At 34.0% G+C, this 18,692-nt stretch overlaps 1 protein-coding gene across 1 annotated transcript in view; it reads left to right on the top strand.

Annotated features, from left to right (window-relative positions):
• The window catches only part of SPATA17 (spermatogenesis associated 17), a 188,709-nt gene that overhangs the window by 20,764 nt on the left and 149,253 nt on the right, over nt 1–18,692 (top strand). The window contains exons 2-3 of the mRNA XM_057728510.1: nt 4,823–4,912; nt 6,648–6,729. Coding sequence (XP_057584493.1) covers nt 4,823–4,912; nt 6,648–6,729 — 172 coding nt within the window. The remainder of the gene's footprint in view (nt 1–4,822; nt 4,913–6,647; nt 6,730–18,692) is intronic.

Genomic DNA, 18,692 nt, shown 5'->3' with positions numbered 1-18,692 from the left:
TGTGGCAAACAATATGAAGATTCCTCAAAAAGTAAAAATCGGTCTATCATATGATCCAGCTATTCCACTTCTGGGTATATACCCAAAAGAAATGACTACAGGATTTTGACAAGATTCATGCACTCCACATTCATTGCTGCATTATTCATAAGAGCCAAGATATGGAAACAACCCAAATACCCATAAGTGAATGAATGGGTAAAAAAGATGTGGTGGACATACACAATGGAATATTATTCAGCTGTCAGAAAGGAAGATATCTTCTCATTTGTGACAACATGGATACACCTTGAGCACATTATGCTAAATGAGATAAGTCAGAAAGACGTGCTGTTTAGATCATTTAAATGTGGAATCTACAAAAATTAAAACCTATAAAAAAAGAATAAGTGGTGGTTACCAGAGGAGGAGTGGCTAAGAATGTGTTTAAGTAGTAGTAACAAGTAACAAGTAGTAAATAAGCCATACAGATCTAATACATATAATAAATATAGACAATAATATTGTACTGTAATTGTGTAATGTGATAAATATCACTACCTCATCAATCATATTACAATATGTAAATGTATCTATGTAATAAGCTGTATACCTTAAACTTAACAAAATGTTACATGTCAAATTTACTCAATAATAAATAAATACCATACTAACTTTCACAGTTTACATATAATAAATATTTTTGAATTAATGAATAAGATATTAATGGACTGGTATTTTTTTCTTCCTGCAATCTACATAGATGCCCATCATTATGTAATAATATAATGTAATAGTACAATGATACCCTAGCATTATCATTTATTGAGAATATATTATTTACCAGTCTTCCAGGTTCTTTGTGATATGCCCACAAATGTACCTGTGATGTACTATTATTGAAATTACAGAAGAAACTGAATTTTGGATTATAAAACTTGCTTAAGGTAACCCAACCAGTAAGTGGCACAGTTAGTATTTGAGCTAAGGTCTTTCTGCAAAGCTAAAGTGCTGGCCACTATCCTAATATTTTATTTAATATTTTATTTTAGGTTAGGCCATGATTCATGTTATGTTAAAAGGTCACGTTCCTTAGGGTTATTGCCTAGATAAATCTAGTAATCCCCTTAAACTTGAAAATGTATTTCTATTTTCCTAAAGGATTGTGTTAATTTCCTTACAAATTTTTAAAAAATTTTAATACCGAAAGTATTACACAGCTCTTAGAAAATAATTTGCCAAATTCAAAAGTAAATTTCTCCTTTCAAATTTTATTCCCTAAAGGCAACCACTTTTAATAACCTTATTTGTACAGAGCTAGACTTTTTCCTGCACACATTCCATATTCATATAGTTAAAATTATTTTTTATAAATATGGAATCATATTATACTGTACTGTATCTTTTCTTTTTTTTCACATTGCAACATGTTGTGTCTATGTGAAAAGACATATTGATCCACTTAATTTTTTGTAAGGACAAAATAGTGTCCCATTTTATGAATGTACTATATAGTCTATTACTTATTTAGGTTGTTCCTATTATTTTAATAGTACAATGATACATCAAAAAAAAATTCCTGAATCATCTTGAGTGTCTTTTTGTACTTTTTTAGAAGACCATTTTATAAATGAACTTTTATTAAAGATACTTCAATGCCATTTGTCAGTTTCTTCAATATTTTACATGTTTTTCAATGTACTTTGTTCCAAAATTCTGTAAATAACCTTGTGCATAAAGGTAATACTTCCTCTTTCACATTGTCTTGCAGAAGCAGCAAATTTGCATATTTTGTGGAAGTGCATTAATCAGTTAACTGTTCAGAACAAAATTCTAAATGTGCTTACCTTTTTTTGGAACAGTGATGACATTTGACAGCAAAATTTAACATTGGTAATCATCAATCCCTACCTTCAGCTTTTTGACTAAAGGAACTTGTTTTCTGTAATTTTAAGGACCTTGTTTATTTCAGCGTAATTTTTTCTGAAATACACGTTGACAGTCACAAGATAGTTTGCTATAGGTCTCAAAATATAACCTGAACTCAGGTCAAGGCTTTTAAAAGTATAATTTGCTTGTATTTTCGGTAAATTGCCTGTCTTTTGTCGCTTTTCAAATGAGTTGTTTAATTTTTCAAAATTTCTTTTCTTTCTCTCGAATATAGTGACAATAGCACAAAGTCTGATTTTCCCATTTATGGAATTCCCACTGTATGAAGACATGACAGGTCTTAGAAGTTTACTCCACGTCTGTCCTGAAATTTGTGTTTTAGCATTCCCTTTTTAGTTTTACTACCATGTGTATGTGTATGCATCTCTAATGAAACATTCTTGAAATTTTTTGACTTTTTAACTTGTATAAATGAAAGTTTTCTGTATGTGTTCAAAGACTGAATTGTTTCCTTCTGGCCGTATACACGAGTGCCTATTATACTGCATTCTCACAGTTCTTGGTAGAGTGAGAAATTTTTGTTTGTTATAGATTTTGGTGTTTATCCACATCTTCATCTTTAGTGTCTTTATTGTTTTAAGGAGATTGGTGCTATTTTATGCCACAGAATTTTAATATTATATTTGGAAATGGCTTACATGCATTTTTTCCTGTTGCCCTTTTTTCCTTGCTTTTTCTTCCCTTTTACTTCCCTCCCTTCTCCTGTTCTCTTCCTTCCTCTCTTCCCCTATAAGGGAAGTGATGGTTAGGAATGTAGCCTCGAGAGCCAGACTACTTAGAATCAAATCTCAGCTCTGACACCCACCAATGTGTGACATTGGACATTTCACTACACCTTCCTCTGCCTCAGTATCTTCCTCTGTCAAATGGGCATGTTATTTACTTCATCAAGATGTGAAAGCATAATATGTGAGTTAACTCAGTGGTATGTAAAATGCTAGGAACAGTGCTGGCACATGAAATATTAATTTAAGATATTATTATTCTTTTTCTCTATTTCTTTCAACAGATTTGTTCAGAGATCTGCCTGTCTTTTACCCGTAATCACTCCAGGATTCAAGTTACTAAAAGCATGGGGGCTCCTGTTGGATCCTCAGCAGCTCTGTCATCCTAAAATGGGGAGACATGTACAGGCTGTGAAAGGTGTAGTGAGGGTACTTGCAAGTGGCATTCTTCACAGGGGTTAAATGCGGCAGGTGACATGCTCTCCCCCAGAGGAAGCAGCTCTGGGAAGACAAAGGTTGAGTGTTGGGAATAACATCCATTATCTCTCTGGAGCCACTGGGAGAGCCATGTGGGACAAAATAGACAAGGTGACTGCCTTTTGGATCTTGGAGTTTAGTGGAAAGACCCTCATTAAACAATTATATATGATTGTGTTGAATGCTATGAGGAGCTATGAGGGTATATGATGGAAAGGCCTAATGGAGTCTGGGGAGTCAGGGAAGGCTCCATGGAGGAAAGGACTTTAAGCTGTTGTCTCTCCCATGTGGAGCCTGATAACTTGAGCCAAGAATACAGTTTATACATGTCTCTGCTATTATTTTGTACATGCAGGGCAAACATACACCAATAACAAAACTTTCTTTTCGTCTACTCCGAATTGTCTAGTGTGTCCTCACAATTATTTCCAGCAAATTTTATTTCTTCATACAGTAATCTTATCACGGTGCCTTCCATCATCTGGTAAAGTGAGTGACTATTCTCTCATGCAGGTTTTACAGTTTGTTCTTTACTTCTGCTACCCCTATGCAACCTTACTGATCTGTGCGATTTCTCACACTACTCTTTTTCACATCTGGGTCACTGACCTGATGCATAATTTTTGTCCCTCTCTCTGCTTTTGCGGATCTTTTACAGTCAGGCTTTCTAAGTAACTCTTTCCTGCTTATCTAGTAGGTAATCTATCTACTTGGTTTTTATTTGTCACTGACAGTTTAATTCCTAATCCTGTTTCCTTTTTCAACCAACTTCATAGTATTGTTTGAAGTATTTTTTCTATTCTGTTTTTGCTCTAATTATATAAATTTAATGAAATCTATATATTTAATATAATATACAATAAAACAAAAAAATAACCTAAGAAAACACAATTCTTGAGAGAATTTTTTTAAAAAGTGAAAAATAAGTGACTAGCAATTCTTTAGTCATTCAGCAAACATAAAGTGCTAATTTTGTGACAACCAGCATTCTAGGAGAGAAATTACTCTGTGGTCCACTTTAATTGCCCTAAGCAATATGACTTTATCAAATGGGGATAGAGAGGGAGAATTGTAATGACTGATAAAATTAAGATGGAGATCTGTCTTGACTAAATCTTTTCTTCCTATAAGTCGGTAAAATCTAAAGGCTGAATTTCTTATCTCTTTACAAGGCCTATGGCCCTGCCCTCTGTCTCCTTTAACTGAAACAGACCTTCAAAAACACTATCTAGAATAGGCAAAATGATGGATTCATTTTCCTTAGAGGTAATTCATTTAACTGATGCAGAGAGTAAAATATACAAAGATTTTAATCTTGCATGATATGTATAGTGGCATTTAAACAGTAAATTCAAATAATTATGTTTTTAAAATAATGACAAAATAGCACATTGCTTTTTTAATTTCCTTATAAAAACCGCTGGTGAATTAATTAGTTGCAAATAGGTGATTATAAAACTAAAAAAAAGTAAAGCTGTTGAAAGCACATGGCCTCTTAGAGAAAGGTTAATTTTTAAAACATAGCTCATAATTTCTAGAATACTTTCTTTATTTAGCATTTTAATTTTATTTAAGATGACATCTGATTATAATTATCATTTTGGAAGAAATTAAAAATTAAGTTTAACAGGTTGATTTGCTTTAGAATTATATTAGTCACTAATGAAATGCTTTAAAAAATTTCTTTTTAGCGTTGTGGATGTATTTCGACAAAAGGAGAGTGATGCAGCAGTTAAAATCCAGAGCTGGTTTCGAGGATGTCAAGTTCGAGCATATATCAGGTATATTGATTTTGTCATGGAAACCTCAGATATATCATAAAAATATACTCCTTAGAAAATGTAATTTATTCATGTAGTTCTCATTGCAAATAATTTTTAATTTTACTTGTAATGAAGTTAATAAATTATATGATGTGCTTTAAAGACATAACTCTTTTTGGTCATCTTTTCTTATGTATCAAGCAACTAAATGATATTGACTATATCTCTCTTAAAAACTCTCAATGTCATAAATATACTTGATCAGATTATTTTCTTCAAGTTCCATAGGATGTGACAAATGATTGGACTTGTATTTTTATAGCAGTGAATTTATTGACTGGTAAGGAAGAAAAACAAAACAAAAGAAAAAAGAAGCTATTCAAATCCCCTCCAACATGTTGGTAAATAAAGGCAAATGGTGCCAAAACGATGCTATTCTGATTACAAAGAAACTGAAGTTGATCCCTATCTTGACTATTTCCACTTTTTTTTTAAGTGCTCAAATTTCCTTCAGTTTCTCATAAATTCTGAAAAATATTGCCCTAGATAAGATGGAGGAAGAATATGACTAGTCCAGGATAACTCAGATGGTGAGCTAGGGGTTATACTGTATACTCCCTTATGTTAACTAGTAGGAGCCAGACATGCAGATAAAAGTATGAAGATGAGGGTTCTCTTTTGGCCACTATACCAAATAGGAACATGACAGCAGAGAGTATTTTTTAATTCAGCAGACTAAAATGACAAGAGTTGGGATAGACTGAGTAATGTGTGTGGAAAAGGGAACTGTTTCTTGACCTCACTAATTATTTCAAAATACTTATAGTGATTCACATCAATAGTGCCTGGCTTATTTCTCAGCATGTCACTATGACCTGTTTTATAGTCTTTTAAAAAATATATTTCAATATTTCATTGCATTCTTCTTTCTTTTTAATTTACTTTTAATTTATTTTTATTGAAGTAATTTACAATATTAGTTTCATTTTAATTTCATAGTGATTCAAAATTTGTATACATTATACTCCATTTATAGTTGCAAAACACTGGCTGTATTCCCTGTGCTGTACAATATATCCTTATAGCTTATTTATTTTATACTTAGTAGTACCTCCTAATCCCCCAGCCCTATTTCCTCCCTCTTCCCCCTCCCACTGTTAACTACTAGTTCATTCTCTATATCTGAGAATCTGTTTCTTTTTTGTTATATTCACTAGTTTATTTTAGTTTTTAGATTCTACATGTAAGTGATAACATGTAGTATTTGGTGTTCTCTAATTTCCCTAAGCGTAATACCCTATGTTGTTGAAAATGGCAAAATTTCATTCTTTTTTGTAGGGGAGCATACTTCCATTTTATATACATATACATGTATATAAGATATCTTCTCAAAAAAAAAAAAAACAAAAAGCAAAAAACAAAAAAGATATCTTCTCTATCTGTTTATCTGTTGATGGACATATAGCTTGCTTCCATATTTTGGTAATTATAATTAATGCTGCTGTTGAATATTTGGGTGCATGTATCTTTTCATATTAGTGTTTTTCTTTGCATATAAACCCAGGAATGGATTGCTGGATTGTAAGGTAGTTATATTTTTAATTTGGGGGGGAGCCTTTACACTGTCTTTAAAAGTACAGATAAACTTGGCTTTGAATTTGATTCAAACTGTGGAAAGGAATATTGTAAGCAAAAATTAAAGATATATCATTGTTTCAATGAAAGCAAACTAATAAGCATATTTTTCACCCAGGTACTTACACAGAGTAGCAACAATTATTCAAAAACAATGGAGAGGTTACTTAGGCAGACAACGTTATCAACTGATTGTGAAGGTAAATATTATAAAATTTATACATGTTAGCACTTGAATTATACAGTTTGTTGTAACTAATTCACTTTAGTCACATTTACATGTAGTTTTGAAGTTACTGATAATATTTATATGAGAACAAAAGTGGGTTTAATTTTTAGAACGAGACTTCTGAAAAGTGTTTGCTTGCTGATTTTTCCATGGAGAATTGATGACTCATTTCTTTGTACTCAAACTATACCAAATATTTTATTTTTGTTAAAGTAACTTTCACAGCATATGCATTTGTATGTATTATTTGTTGAAGATTTTCTCTGTTTCCTAGATGATGAGCTCTTTCAGAGCTTGTTCATATTTGGTCCACCAACATTTAGACTAATCCCTGGTCCATTGCTCAGTCAATAAACATTGGCTGAAGTGCCCCAAATTAATTCTACAAGATAAAAATGTAAGGTAATTTCTCTCTGTGCTACTTATCACTCCCTATGATTGAATCTTGAGATTTTTTTGAAGATTTGCCTTAATAAATACAGCATAACATAATCATCTATATCCACTGAGAGACTTGCAGAACTTATACTTCAGTTAACTTATACTTCCAACTTATACTTCAGTTAAGTGATTTCAGAAATTAAGAAAAAAATTTTTTTTGGTTACAAAATGAGGAGGTATATAATCATTTGCCTACTTTACAAATTTTCTAATTTGTCACTTTTCTACTATAATAGTTTAACTTTGTTCTTCATTTATTCCTTATTAGAGGCATCTGAAATTAAAATATATAGAGAAGGAAAAGAAAAAAATAAGTAGACAACTAAATGATAAGAGTTCATGGTGAGAAATTTTTAAAAATGTTAATAAAATACAGGGACTGCTTGGAGGAAGAGCCTAATACTTTAGACTTAATGAAATAAAGTAATTTTTTTGAATGCTGGCACAAAATTTTTACAAGTTTTTGATCTGTCTTACAGCTAGGTTTAAAAATCACTGTGATGTTCTTATAAAGCAGATCTGATGTCCTTATAGAGGAACCTATTTTAGTGATAACTTCTCTAAATAACACGATTCTCTCAAATTTAGTTCCTATTTTAATACTATATGTTCCCAGTTAATTAATGTATGTCACTTAAGATTTTAAAAATCCACCAAAACTAAAGAAAAGTTTATGCTTTTAATTTACTTGTGGCTACATAGCCCACTTACATGTCTGCAACAAACTTAAAGTATCTTTCATTAATTTTGTTAATTGCTGGCATCAGTTTTCTTGTCTGGAACACTAATCTCTTGCATCATTGACATTTCAGGCTACTTAAAAAGTAATTTTTAAGTTTTGAAATAATTTTAGATTTACAGAAAAGTTGCAAAAATAGTACAAAGAATTCCCCTATATTCTTTACTCAGATTTCTTCACTCAAGTGAACAAATTTACTTTATAATTTTCTTTTACCTCTCTATACATATTTTTCATCTGTTTTCTATGGTTATTTTGAATCATTTGAGACAAAGTTGCAGAATTATCTCTCAATTCATCAGTGGATATTTTCTACATAACCATATTAAAATGATGAGAATCAGGAAACTGACATCTGTACAATACTGTTATCTAATTTTTAGACTCTATTCACATTTTACTGATTGTCCCAGTAATGTCATTTATAGCAAAAACATCTTTTCCAGGCTACAAACTAGGATTTCACATTGTGCTTAATTGTTGTTTCTCTTCAGTCACCTTTAACGTGTTTGGTCTGTCTTTGCTTTTCATGACCTTGATATTTTTGAAGAGTATAGACTATTTTTCAGATTATCTCTCAGTTTTGGTTTGGTTATGTTTCTTCATTGTTAGGTTGAGGTTATGGATTTTTACTAGAAATACATCTCAATACAGCATGTTAGGAACCATGTCAGTTTGTCACATGGCTGTTGATGCTAAGTTTGATCATTTAAAGTGGTGTCTCTCACACTGTAGACTTGCTCTTTTTATCTTATGAGGCAATGTTTTAAGACTGGGTATATATCTTCTTCCTCATCAAAATTTTTTATACTAGGTTTAGCATCTACTGATGGATCTTACAAGAATCAATTATTGCTATATTTGTCAAATAGTGATTTTCTAACTTTGTCATTTCTTGTACATTTACTTGTTAGCATTTTAGTATAGAAAGAGCCTTTTTTCCTTCCTTCCTTCCTTCTTCCCTCCTTCCCTCCTTCCTTCCTTTCTTTCCTTCTTTCTTTCTTTTCCTTCCTTCCTTCCTTCCTTCCTTTCTCTTTCTTTCTTTCTTTCTTTCTTTCTTTCTTTCTTTCTTTCTTTCTTTCTTTCTTTCTTTCTTTCTTTCTTTCTTTCTTTCTTTCTTTCTCAGTTTTAACTCATGTATTCCTAATTTATTTAATGGGTTATAATAAATTATCATTAATTGGTTTGGTGCTCAAATTTTCCCAAATTTGGTCAGTAGGAGCTCCTTCAAGTCAATTTTTTAATAGAATCAGATTACTTAAACAGGATGATCAAAAATTAAGTTGTTTTCTATGGAATAATGAGCATTTTTAGCCGCATTGTTAATTTGTTTTATTTTTTATTTTTTTTAATTTTTTATTTTTTTTAAGTTCTTTATTGGAATATAATTGCTTTACACTTTTGTACCAGCTTTTGAGGTACACCAAAGTGAATCAGCCGTATTTATACATATATCCCCACATCTCCTCCCTCCCGCGACTCCCTCCCGCTCTCCCTGTCCTGGCCCTCAAAGGCATCACCCATCCTCGAGTTGATCTCCCTTTGTTATACAGCAACTTCCGACTAGCTATCTATTTTACAGTTGGTAGTGTATATATGTCTATGCTACTCTCTCACTTCATCCCAGCTTCCCCTTTGCCCCCGACCCCCCAACCCCATGTCCTTCAGTCCATTCCCTGCATCTGCCACTGGGTTCATCAGTACCATTTTTTTTTAAGATTCCGTATATATGAGTTAGCATACTGTATTTGTTTTTCTCTTTCTGGCTTACTTCACTCTGTATGACAGACTCTAGGTCTGTCCACCTCGTTACATATAGCTCCCTTTCATTCCTTTTTATGGCTGAGTAATATTCCATTGTATATATGTGCCACATCTTCTTTATCCATTCCTCTGTTGATGGGCATTTAAGTAGCTTCCATGTCCTGGCTATTGTAAATAGTGCTGCAGTGAACATTATGGTACATGTTTCTTTTGGGATTATGGTTTTCTCTGGGTATATGCCCAGTAGTAGCCCCATTATTTATTATTATTCATTAGTGGTTGGAGATCTATATCTTTGTGTAGACAAAACAGGAGAGTACACTTATGCATATACCATTCCATGAACATTACGACTTAACTTTCATTGCTGCTATTTCTACTCACAACCACCATTCAGATGGTTATGAATGATTGACACCTCCTTTTAATCGTATTTCAGTGGCTATTGTGAAAAATTCAACTTTGGAATCTACATTTATTCTAATGGTATTGGAGTTGCTGAAAAATTATCTTTAGAAGTTCAAGTGATGAGCCACCCAAGAAAATTGTTTGTTACTTTAGTGTCTCAACTAGATTTGATCAAAAAGAGTATCACTCAACATCATCACCAAGTTATCCTCCAGAATTGCATCTAATTATCTTTGGGCTCTTGAAAAAAATAAAAAAGTGGAGATTTTCCTCAGTTAGATTGGTCCTTGATGATTTTTAAATCTATTAATCTGTAAGGTATTTTAGAACAGGTCTGTTTTATTTATTTATCTGTTTTTGCTGTTGTATGCACAGTGCCTAACATAAGGATCTCAATAAATAACATAATCGGATCTCAGTACATAATTATTGAATGAGCTTAAAATAGCTGCCATTTACTGGTTTACTAGTGAAAATGAAATATTGTACTAAGCACTTTATATACTTAATGTGTATACCAACTAAAGTCTTATACTAGTCCTGTGAATACTATCAACATTTAGTGGATGAAGAATTTTAGGCTCAAAGATGGTTACTTCCCCAAGGAGGTGATAAGTGGAGAAAAGTTTAAACCCAATGTGATTTGATTCCAAAACCCTTATATATATAGGACTGGTAGGCAGTTCAGTCTCAATCATTATTAGAGATTTCCCTTCTGTGGTTTATACAGAGGTCCTATGGGGCTTAAATAGTGCCAGCATAGCAGAGATTCTCAACTTTGTCCAGTCTTCATTCCTAAGATGTCTGTTGTCCAAGCTCATGTGTTTGATCCTTCAGGATTCATCCTTGGAGGACTCAGTGGCTGCTGGGCCACATAAAGAGAATGGGAATTTTTGCCAAAGCTGCTTATCTTCTATAGTGCTTAGAATCCTGTCTCCTCCACAGCTGCCACCAAGTTTATCCATAGAGTTTTAGCCATCTCCTGGGAGCAATAAGAATGCCAAATGTCGTATTTTCTTATTACAAAAAGCTAATGCCTCATTCTTTCCCAGGCATGTGAAATACTTACTCCATTTTTTCTCTTTTTCTGCTCACACCTCTCCTCTTACCATCCCCCCATGCCCTCAGTATAATTTCTCAGAGCTCAGGTTTTAAGGAAGCAAAGCTTGGGATAGAAACCCAGTCACATAGAAACCAACTGAAGCAAAAATACATAAAAGGACCTGCTAATTTCATGGGTTGGGGATTGGGGCATGAGTTAAGGATAGTATCGGAATCTACATTAATTATCCTGTCACACACATTAGTACACATCGTCACACATATGGTCCTGTGGTAACTGTTTAAACCGCCATTTCTGAATTTATTATGCATATTTTTTTGCCTAACAGCTATATACAATGATAATAATAATAATGCCATATAGTATATATTAGGATATAAAAAGAATGATATTGTTAGTGATTTTAAAACTTTAGTAACAGAACTCCTTAACTAAAATTTAGCAAAATTTTTAGCCCTACATGTAAAACAAGTACAAACTGCAGCTATTTTGGAAGCTGAAGAAACAGAGCTGCTCGGTCTCTTTCCCTGTGGCCTCTGTTGTCATCTGAGCCACCAGAGCATGATCTGAAAGCCACTGATTTTAATTTGCTTATCTGGGGAAAGATCACACAAAACTGATGATATTAATTGCCTGGGGGGAAGAGAATGTGAGGAATAAGCATAGGAGATAGATTTTTTACTGTAAACTCTTTGGTAGCTTTTGAATTTTAAACAATGTGAATATATTATCTAATAAATAAATTAATTAAAAAGGAAAGTTAATTTAAAAGGTATCCCTCCCCACCAAACACACACAGGCAGATTATAAGCACTCAGGTGGGAAGTTAATGTTATCTCCAAAGGTCAAAGAGGTGAGACTTGCACTGAACCTCCAGGGATCAATGGACTGTAGCCTGGGGAGAGGGAAGGACATTTCAATTAGGAACAGAGTGAATGAAGGTCTGAAACTGGGAATGAGTGTGGTGTAACAGGGAATGGTGAGGATGTTGAGCTAGGTGGATCAGAGCAGCAGCAGAAGGTTGGTAAGGAGAGAGTGTGACTTTTATAAAATAACTTTTATAAAATAACTTTTAAAGGACTTTCTTGTTTAAAAACGTGTTTTACGTTTATTGTTTCATGTTTTCCAGTAAGAGTCTATCAAATAGAAAGTGCAGGTGTTTTATCTTCATTTTATGCGTGGAGACATGGAGGCTCGGGGAGATTAAATGATGGGCCTGAGGTTCTCAGTTCCTGATCCCTGCAGATCCAAATGCTAACTACCTACTAAAAGTCTTCTCTGGAGGTTCCTGAGGTACCCCAAATCTGTTCTTCCTTCTCAATATTTTCCTTTAATCAGGTAAATGGTATACCCATTCAGCCAGAAATCCAGTCATCCTAGATTCCTAACCACCTTCTCTTCCCCACCTTCTCTCTCTTGTCAGTCATCAAATACTTTGCATTGTTTCTCAGAAAAGTCTCTTGATTCCAACCTAAACTTGATAACTTCACTACCATGCCCACAGTCCTTGCCGTAGCATATAGTGCAGAATTCACACTCTTCAACCTCTCATGCAGGGTTTTCATAGTCTCATGATCTAACCTCACTTCTCACTACACCTGCATAAATAAACTCTACTCACTACTGTATATAAGTAGATAACTAATAAGAACCTTATGTGTAGCACAGGGAACTCTATTCAACACTCTGTAATGACCTATATGAGAAAAGAATCTTAAAAAAAAGTGTATATATGTATATGTATATCTGAATCACTTTGCTGTACACCTGAAACTAACACAACATTGTAAATCAACTATACTCCAACAAAAATTTTAAAAAATATATGTACTCTGGACACATTAAACCATTTGCCATTGCCAAGATATGCTGTGCCCTACAGGTTTTTTGCAAATGCTGTTGACTGGCCTGGAATGCCTGTCTCCACTCTGACCTGCCTCCTATTGGTCTGAATCCCTCCACATCCTTCAGGACTTTGCTTAAGGATTAACCTTTCCTGATCTCCTGAGACTGAGGGTAGCGTGATAGGAGACTGCAGATGTTAGGCGTGGCTTCCTGATGCTTTGCTCCTGTAGGTGTTTGTGTCACTGTGATCCATTTGTTTGTTCACATCTCTCGTTTGACTGGGCGCTCCTGGGAGGCAGTGGCTGTTCTGTATATTATATCTCAAGTGACCACAGTAAAGGTCACATAGAAAGCCTGCAGGATTTTTTGCCAATTGGATAAATTAGTAACTCACCGGAATATAAATTGGAAGACTTCGCTATGGTCAACCTAGCTGGCGATTGGTATCCACGTGTGTCCCAAATTCTTCCCTACCTGCTTCCTCATAAAATAATGATTCCTCCCCATCCCATTAATTTTGGACTAAGCCACGTGTTGTGGGCCATAGCTACAGGGAAACTTAGCCCACATGTAATGTGAGTGAGAAATAAACTTTTTGTTTCATAAGCTACTAAGATAGCTGCATTTTTATCTCGGCAAAGCAGATTAATGGTTGTAATGACAAGGAAAACGTGGATGTTGATGAGAAATTCTGAATGGGACACTCAGGGAAGCGGAGATATCTGAGTTTGTGGTGATGCTAGGACACCTCCATGTGGTGGTGTCTTGTAAGGCAATTTTGCTGTCTCCCAGCAGACTGTCTGGCACACTATAATTAGCACTGAACAAATGCTTATTAAGGAGAACTTTTAGATGAAGGATCAGAGCTGAGATAAAGGTTTTAGAGCCATCATTATAAGATGGCAGGATTTTCTACCTGATGGAAAAGTATCTGAACAGTAGAGCAGAGGACCAAGAATTGAGGCTTGTGGAATGCATCAGGACGATTTCGGCCGAGGAAGGGAATTATAGGTAGATAATAAACAGAAAAGCAGAGACACAGTTTCACAGCTACCAGAGGAGAAAACTGTTAGGAAACTTGGAGGTATCAATAGTCTCACATGTGGCTAAGGTCAAACAGAAAGCAAACTGTGGAAAGTCAGAAGTCCTAGAATCTCTTTTAGATAGGTTCTGTATTTTTGGACAGCCTCCCTCCCTCAAAATTCTACTCTACCAGAATATTTCTATCCAGCTTTTAAACACCAACCAACTAATCTACTCCTAAAGTGTTATGCGATCTCTGCTACTGTGCCTTCACTGCCCATGATAACAGAGCCATTCTGGTTCTCTTTTGTGATTTGATTCTTTTTTGCTTCCTGGATGACTATTATTTTTGCTTATTTTAATCTTCAACCTCCATTTCAGGTCTTCCTGATGACTTTCATGCTGCCGTATCTGGCAATATAACCCAAATTTATCCATCTTAGGGACTGAGGACTGTTGATTCACAACCTTGAAAACAATTCCCTGTTAGTGAGGATGTGCTCTGATTCTTCTTTTTTATTAACAGTGGATTTCTAGTCACCCAGTGTGTGTGTTCGGCACACTTACATCCCAGACCTGCGGAATTCCTGCTATAATTTTACTGCAACCTGCTCTTCCCATTGGGTACTCAAATGGTTCTACTCCTGTGGTCCCCTTCTTGTTTTCAGATGTGTAATGTTCTGTGTAGCCTGTCCTCACTACTCATTGCTTTATTTCATAAATGGTGAAGTGAATATAGTTATTTCTGTAGGTGATAGTACCAGAAAAATGTTCAACTATATTATCTGCGTCTTTTGGAAAACTAGCACTTTGAGTGTTATCTGAGTGATTTCATTGATGTAACCTATACAGGATAGCTGTATACATCTTGTTATCTTTTTCAATTTCCTTTTCTTTTTTATATTTTACCATTACATAGTTTATGTTATGTTTAATATCCAGTACACTATTTTTTATTACCATACTCTGAGAGCAGCTACTCTAATATACATGATTAATTCTATATGCATTATTATGAGATAAACATATATATAAAACTATAGTTCTAAACAGCTCAATGTTATGTTTTTAAATTGAGTTCATTCAGTGAATAACATATGGCAACCACATTAACAGAACTTGATTAAAACTTTTTGTTAAAGTATATTAATAGCTTATGGTAGAACTGTTTAATTTATAAAGATAATTCTCATTAAAAAAAGATTATTCTTCAAATTATAAAAATAATTGAATTTATTGATGAAAAGGCTCACAATACTTATATAGTGCTTATCATTTTACTGCTTTTCTTACAAAGTTTTCACATTTGATTAATATTTGAAAGAGTAACAATAAAAAGAAATTGTATTTACTTTAAATGGAACAAAGGCTATCATGTACTATCAAATCCCATTATGTGTTGTCATGATACATAACAGCAGGTTTTTTTTTTTAATGGATAGTAAAAATATATAAATATTTTGGTCATTATTTTTAAAACTGATGAGATCGACATGGTGGCTTGTACAGACATTTTTTTTCTCTTCATTAGATGAGTGAATGTTCCTTATATAGCCCAACTCTTTTTATAAATCTCTTTATATGGCTTCCAAATCAGTTAAAGGTTAATAAGGCAATATTGATCACTCTTTAGTGTTAGCGCAGAAAACTGAAACATAATCTATTTTTTCCCCTCAGGATCTGGCATTTTAAATAAACATCAAATGCTGGATAACTTAAGACTCTGACTTTCTAATATTAATTTAAAACTTTACTAACATATTTTCATTATAATTATGTGATTTAGATTTAGTTTACTTGCTTTTGAAGATTATATTAGTAATAGCTGTGAGAAATAATATAATTGGCTTTTAATTTTGTGTGTGTGTGGAAGAAGAAAGGTTATTTTAAAAATCAGCTGTTAATAATGACCAGATTGGTATCAGTTGCCAGCAAACAAGGCAAAGCATATGCACAAAATACTCATGATTATTTGATAATAAATCATTTTAATGATCACACTCAAAATTACGAAATGAGGATGGCACTGATGTGGAAAATAACAAAAGCACAGGCTCCCCAGATCTGTTATCCATATGTGCATGGCTTCTAAAGTTTCCACTGTCATCACTTTAATGCAGATATTTCCTCTGAATCGCCCAGTCTAGCAAATAAAGCCAGCTGATCTGGTCAGGTTTATATAGCTGTATTACTCAAATTTGTTATAAATATGTATTACTTTAAATGTTCTGTTTTTGAAAATGATTGACCATTTGAAACTCAGGCTTTCTTGGTTTCCAACAGAAATGCTCAACAATAACGGAAAGATTAATTTATGGTATGTTCATGTAGCAAAATATCAATGTAGCCATTGTATACACAGATATGATAAAAAGGAACTTGAACCTGAGGAGAAGGTCATACCTGTACTAGATCTGTCTAAACTAGGTGGAAAAGCCTTTAATAGGAATTAAGCCATCAAGGGTTTAAGGAGAAGAATTTGCAATCTGAGTTTACAGCTTAAGAGGAGAAACATCTCTAGTTCACAGAGTCTGAAACAGGGCTATGGGAAATGCATGTCATTGGGACCAAGAGAGGCAGGCAATCTTGAGAGCAGGTAATTGAGTGTGTTGTGTCCTTGGATTTGAAAAATCTCAAGATACAGCAAGAGTTAAAGAAAAAGACCTTTAGCTTGGTATCAGAATGTCTACAGCATATCATTGGAGCAGGTTGGGGGGAGGTGAGGAGGAGGAAAAGAAGAGAGTGTACCTGGAGACCTGAGTGGGGATAACCACACCATAAAGGGAGAGAGAGTGATAAAGCTGAAAAGCTTGAGAGTAAACAGTGAGGGTTTTTGTTCTTTGGGTTTTTGTTGTGGTGGTTGTTGCTTTTAAAAGGAGTACTTCCTACTGGTTTGAAAGTATCCATTGGAGCTGAGAGAATGCCAGCTGCTTCTTTCATTTGCTGGTGCTTGGAGTCAGGGAGAAAAGGTAGTTTCTCCTGTAAGTGTTTGCAAGAAAAACAGGAGAGAGAGGATTTGGATAGTTAGAAAAGAATGATAAGACATTTTAAGCAAGGAGAGTAGTAGGAGCAGGGACGCGAAGAAGAAAAGCTAATAATTTGATCAGATTGAGGTTTAAAGGAGTGGCGTGGTGAGAGAGAATTGGAAAACAAAATTGAGACATGGTATGGTGAGCTTTGAATATCACTTGTCCTCTAAGAGAATGGTTCTCATTTATTCCCACCCCTACTCCTGCACAGTAATTCACCTGATAGAGAAAAAGAAACTCAAATATGAGACATGCTCCCATCAATATCACAGTCCAATCCCATAGAATAGCAGCCCTGTCCATGAGGTCCACATGGATTCACTAAGAAAATTGTTTTTAAAAGGAATACAACTTGCGGAAAAAATTTCAGAAGCCTTCTAAAAATTGAGCTAGGTGACGGGACAGATGCCATTAGGCAAACAAGTGGTTGATTTAGTGTTCAGATGCTGTTTTTCATCCCAGGAATTCTTCCTACTCTAGCTGTTTAATGAAAACATCAATTCTTTCTCTTTCTCTCCCTCTTTTTTTTTCTCCCCCCCCCTTCATTTATTCAATAAACATTTGGGGAACGTCATGTTTTCATTACATTGAAACTGTCATCTTTAATGCTTGATTTTCACCACGATCTTTAGTCTTTCTCTTTAAAATGGACTTGGTACCTTAATAATAAAATAGGAAATTAATATATAGTAAGGAAAATTTTGAGAATTTTGCCTGCTAATGAATTACTACAGTCTGTCATTCTTGGATAGGTTATTAATATTTAGTAGCTGGGATATACTTCTCTTATCCAACTCCATGGAATGGAAAAAAAAACTTTTAGGACAGAATCCTGGAAAATAAAATTCAGAACAAGCATTTTTGTATGAATTATAATTTAACTACTTATGTAACCAAAAGAAAAAATATTACTATAAAAAATAACCATCACTGCTCAGAATAGAAATATAGAGACTTAGATGGTATTTTACAAAATTTTAAAGTGTCCAATGTGTCTCATAGATAGCTTATGGAAATGCACAATTCACATTCACAAATGATTTTTTATGTTTTTTTTAAATTATGGTAAAATATATAGACAGCATAAAATTGACCATTTTGACTCTTTTTAATTGTACCATTCAGTGACATTAAGTACATTCACGTTGTTATGCAACTATCACCACTCTCCATCTCCAAAACCTTTGCATCATCTCAAAGGGCAACTCTGTGCCCACTAAACAATAGCTCCTCCTCTTCCCCCCTACCTGGTAACCACTGTTCTACTTTTTGTCTCTGTGAATTTGACTATTCAGGGAAACTCACGTAAGTGGATCAGACAGTGTTTTCTCCCATGTTTTCGTGGTACTTTCAGAAGCATCTGGGCTAGAGAATTGAGAATCAACGTAACATCAATCTGTGCTTCACATGAGAATAGTAACCTGGAAGTAAAGTGCTTTCCCACCTTTCAACTATAAAATTCAAAATTCTTAGTCTCAAACCTATATCCACCTTTCTTCTCTGTTCAGAATAAAATTTAACCTCTTATACCTTTGGAACTTTACTTACAGTTAAATCACATACTTTTAGCCACAAAATGTGTAACAGTAATGATCCCTTTCCTAATGACCGTGAGCTGTGTC

This window comes from Hippopotamus amphibius, chromosome 3, assembly GCF_030028045.1.
Source record: "Hippopotamus amphibius kiboko isolate mHipAmp2 chromosome 3, mHipAmp2.hap2, whole genome shotgun sequence".
Classification (NCBI taxonomy): Eukaryota; Metazoa; Chordata; class Mammalia; order Artiodactyla; family Hippopotamidae; genus Hippopotamus; species Hippopotamus amphibius.
This window is presented reverse-complemented; position numbering and strand designations above follow the sequence as displayed.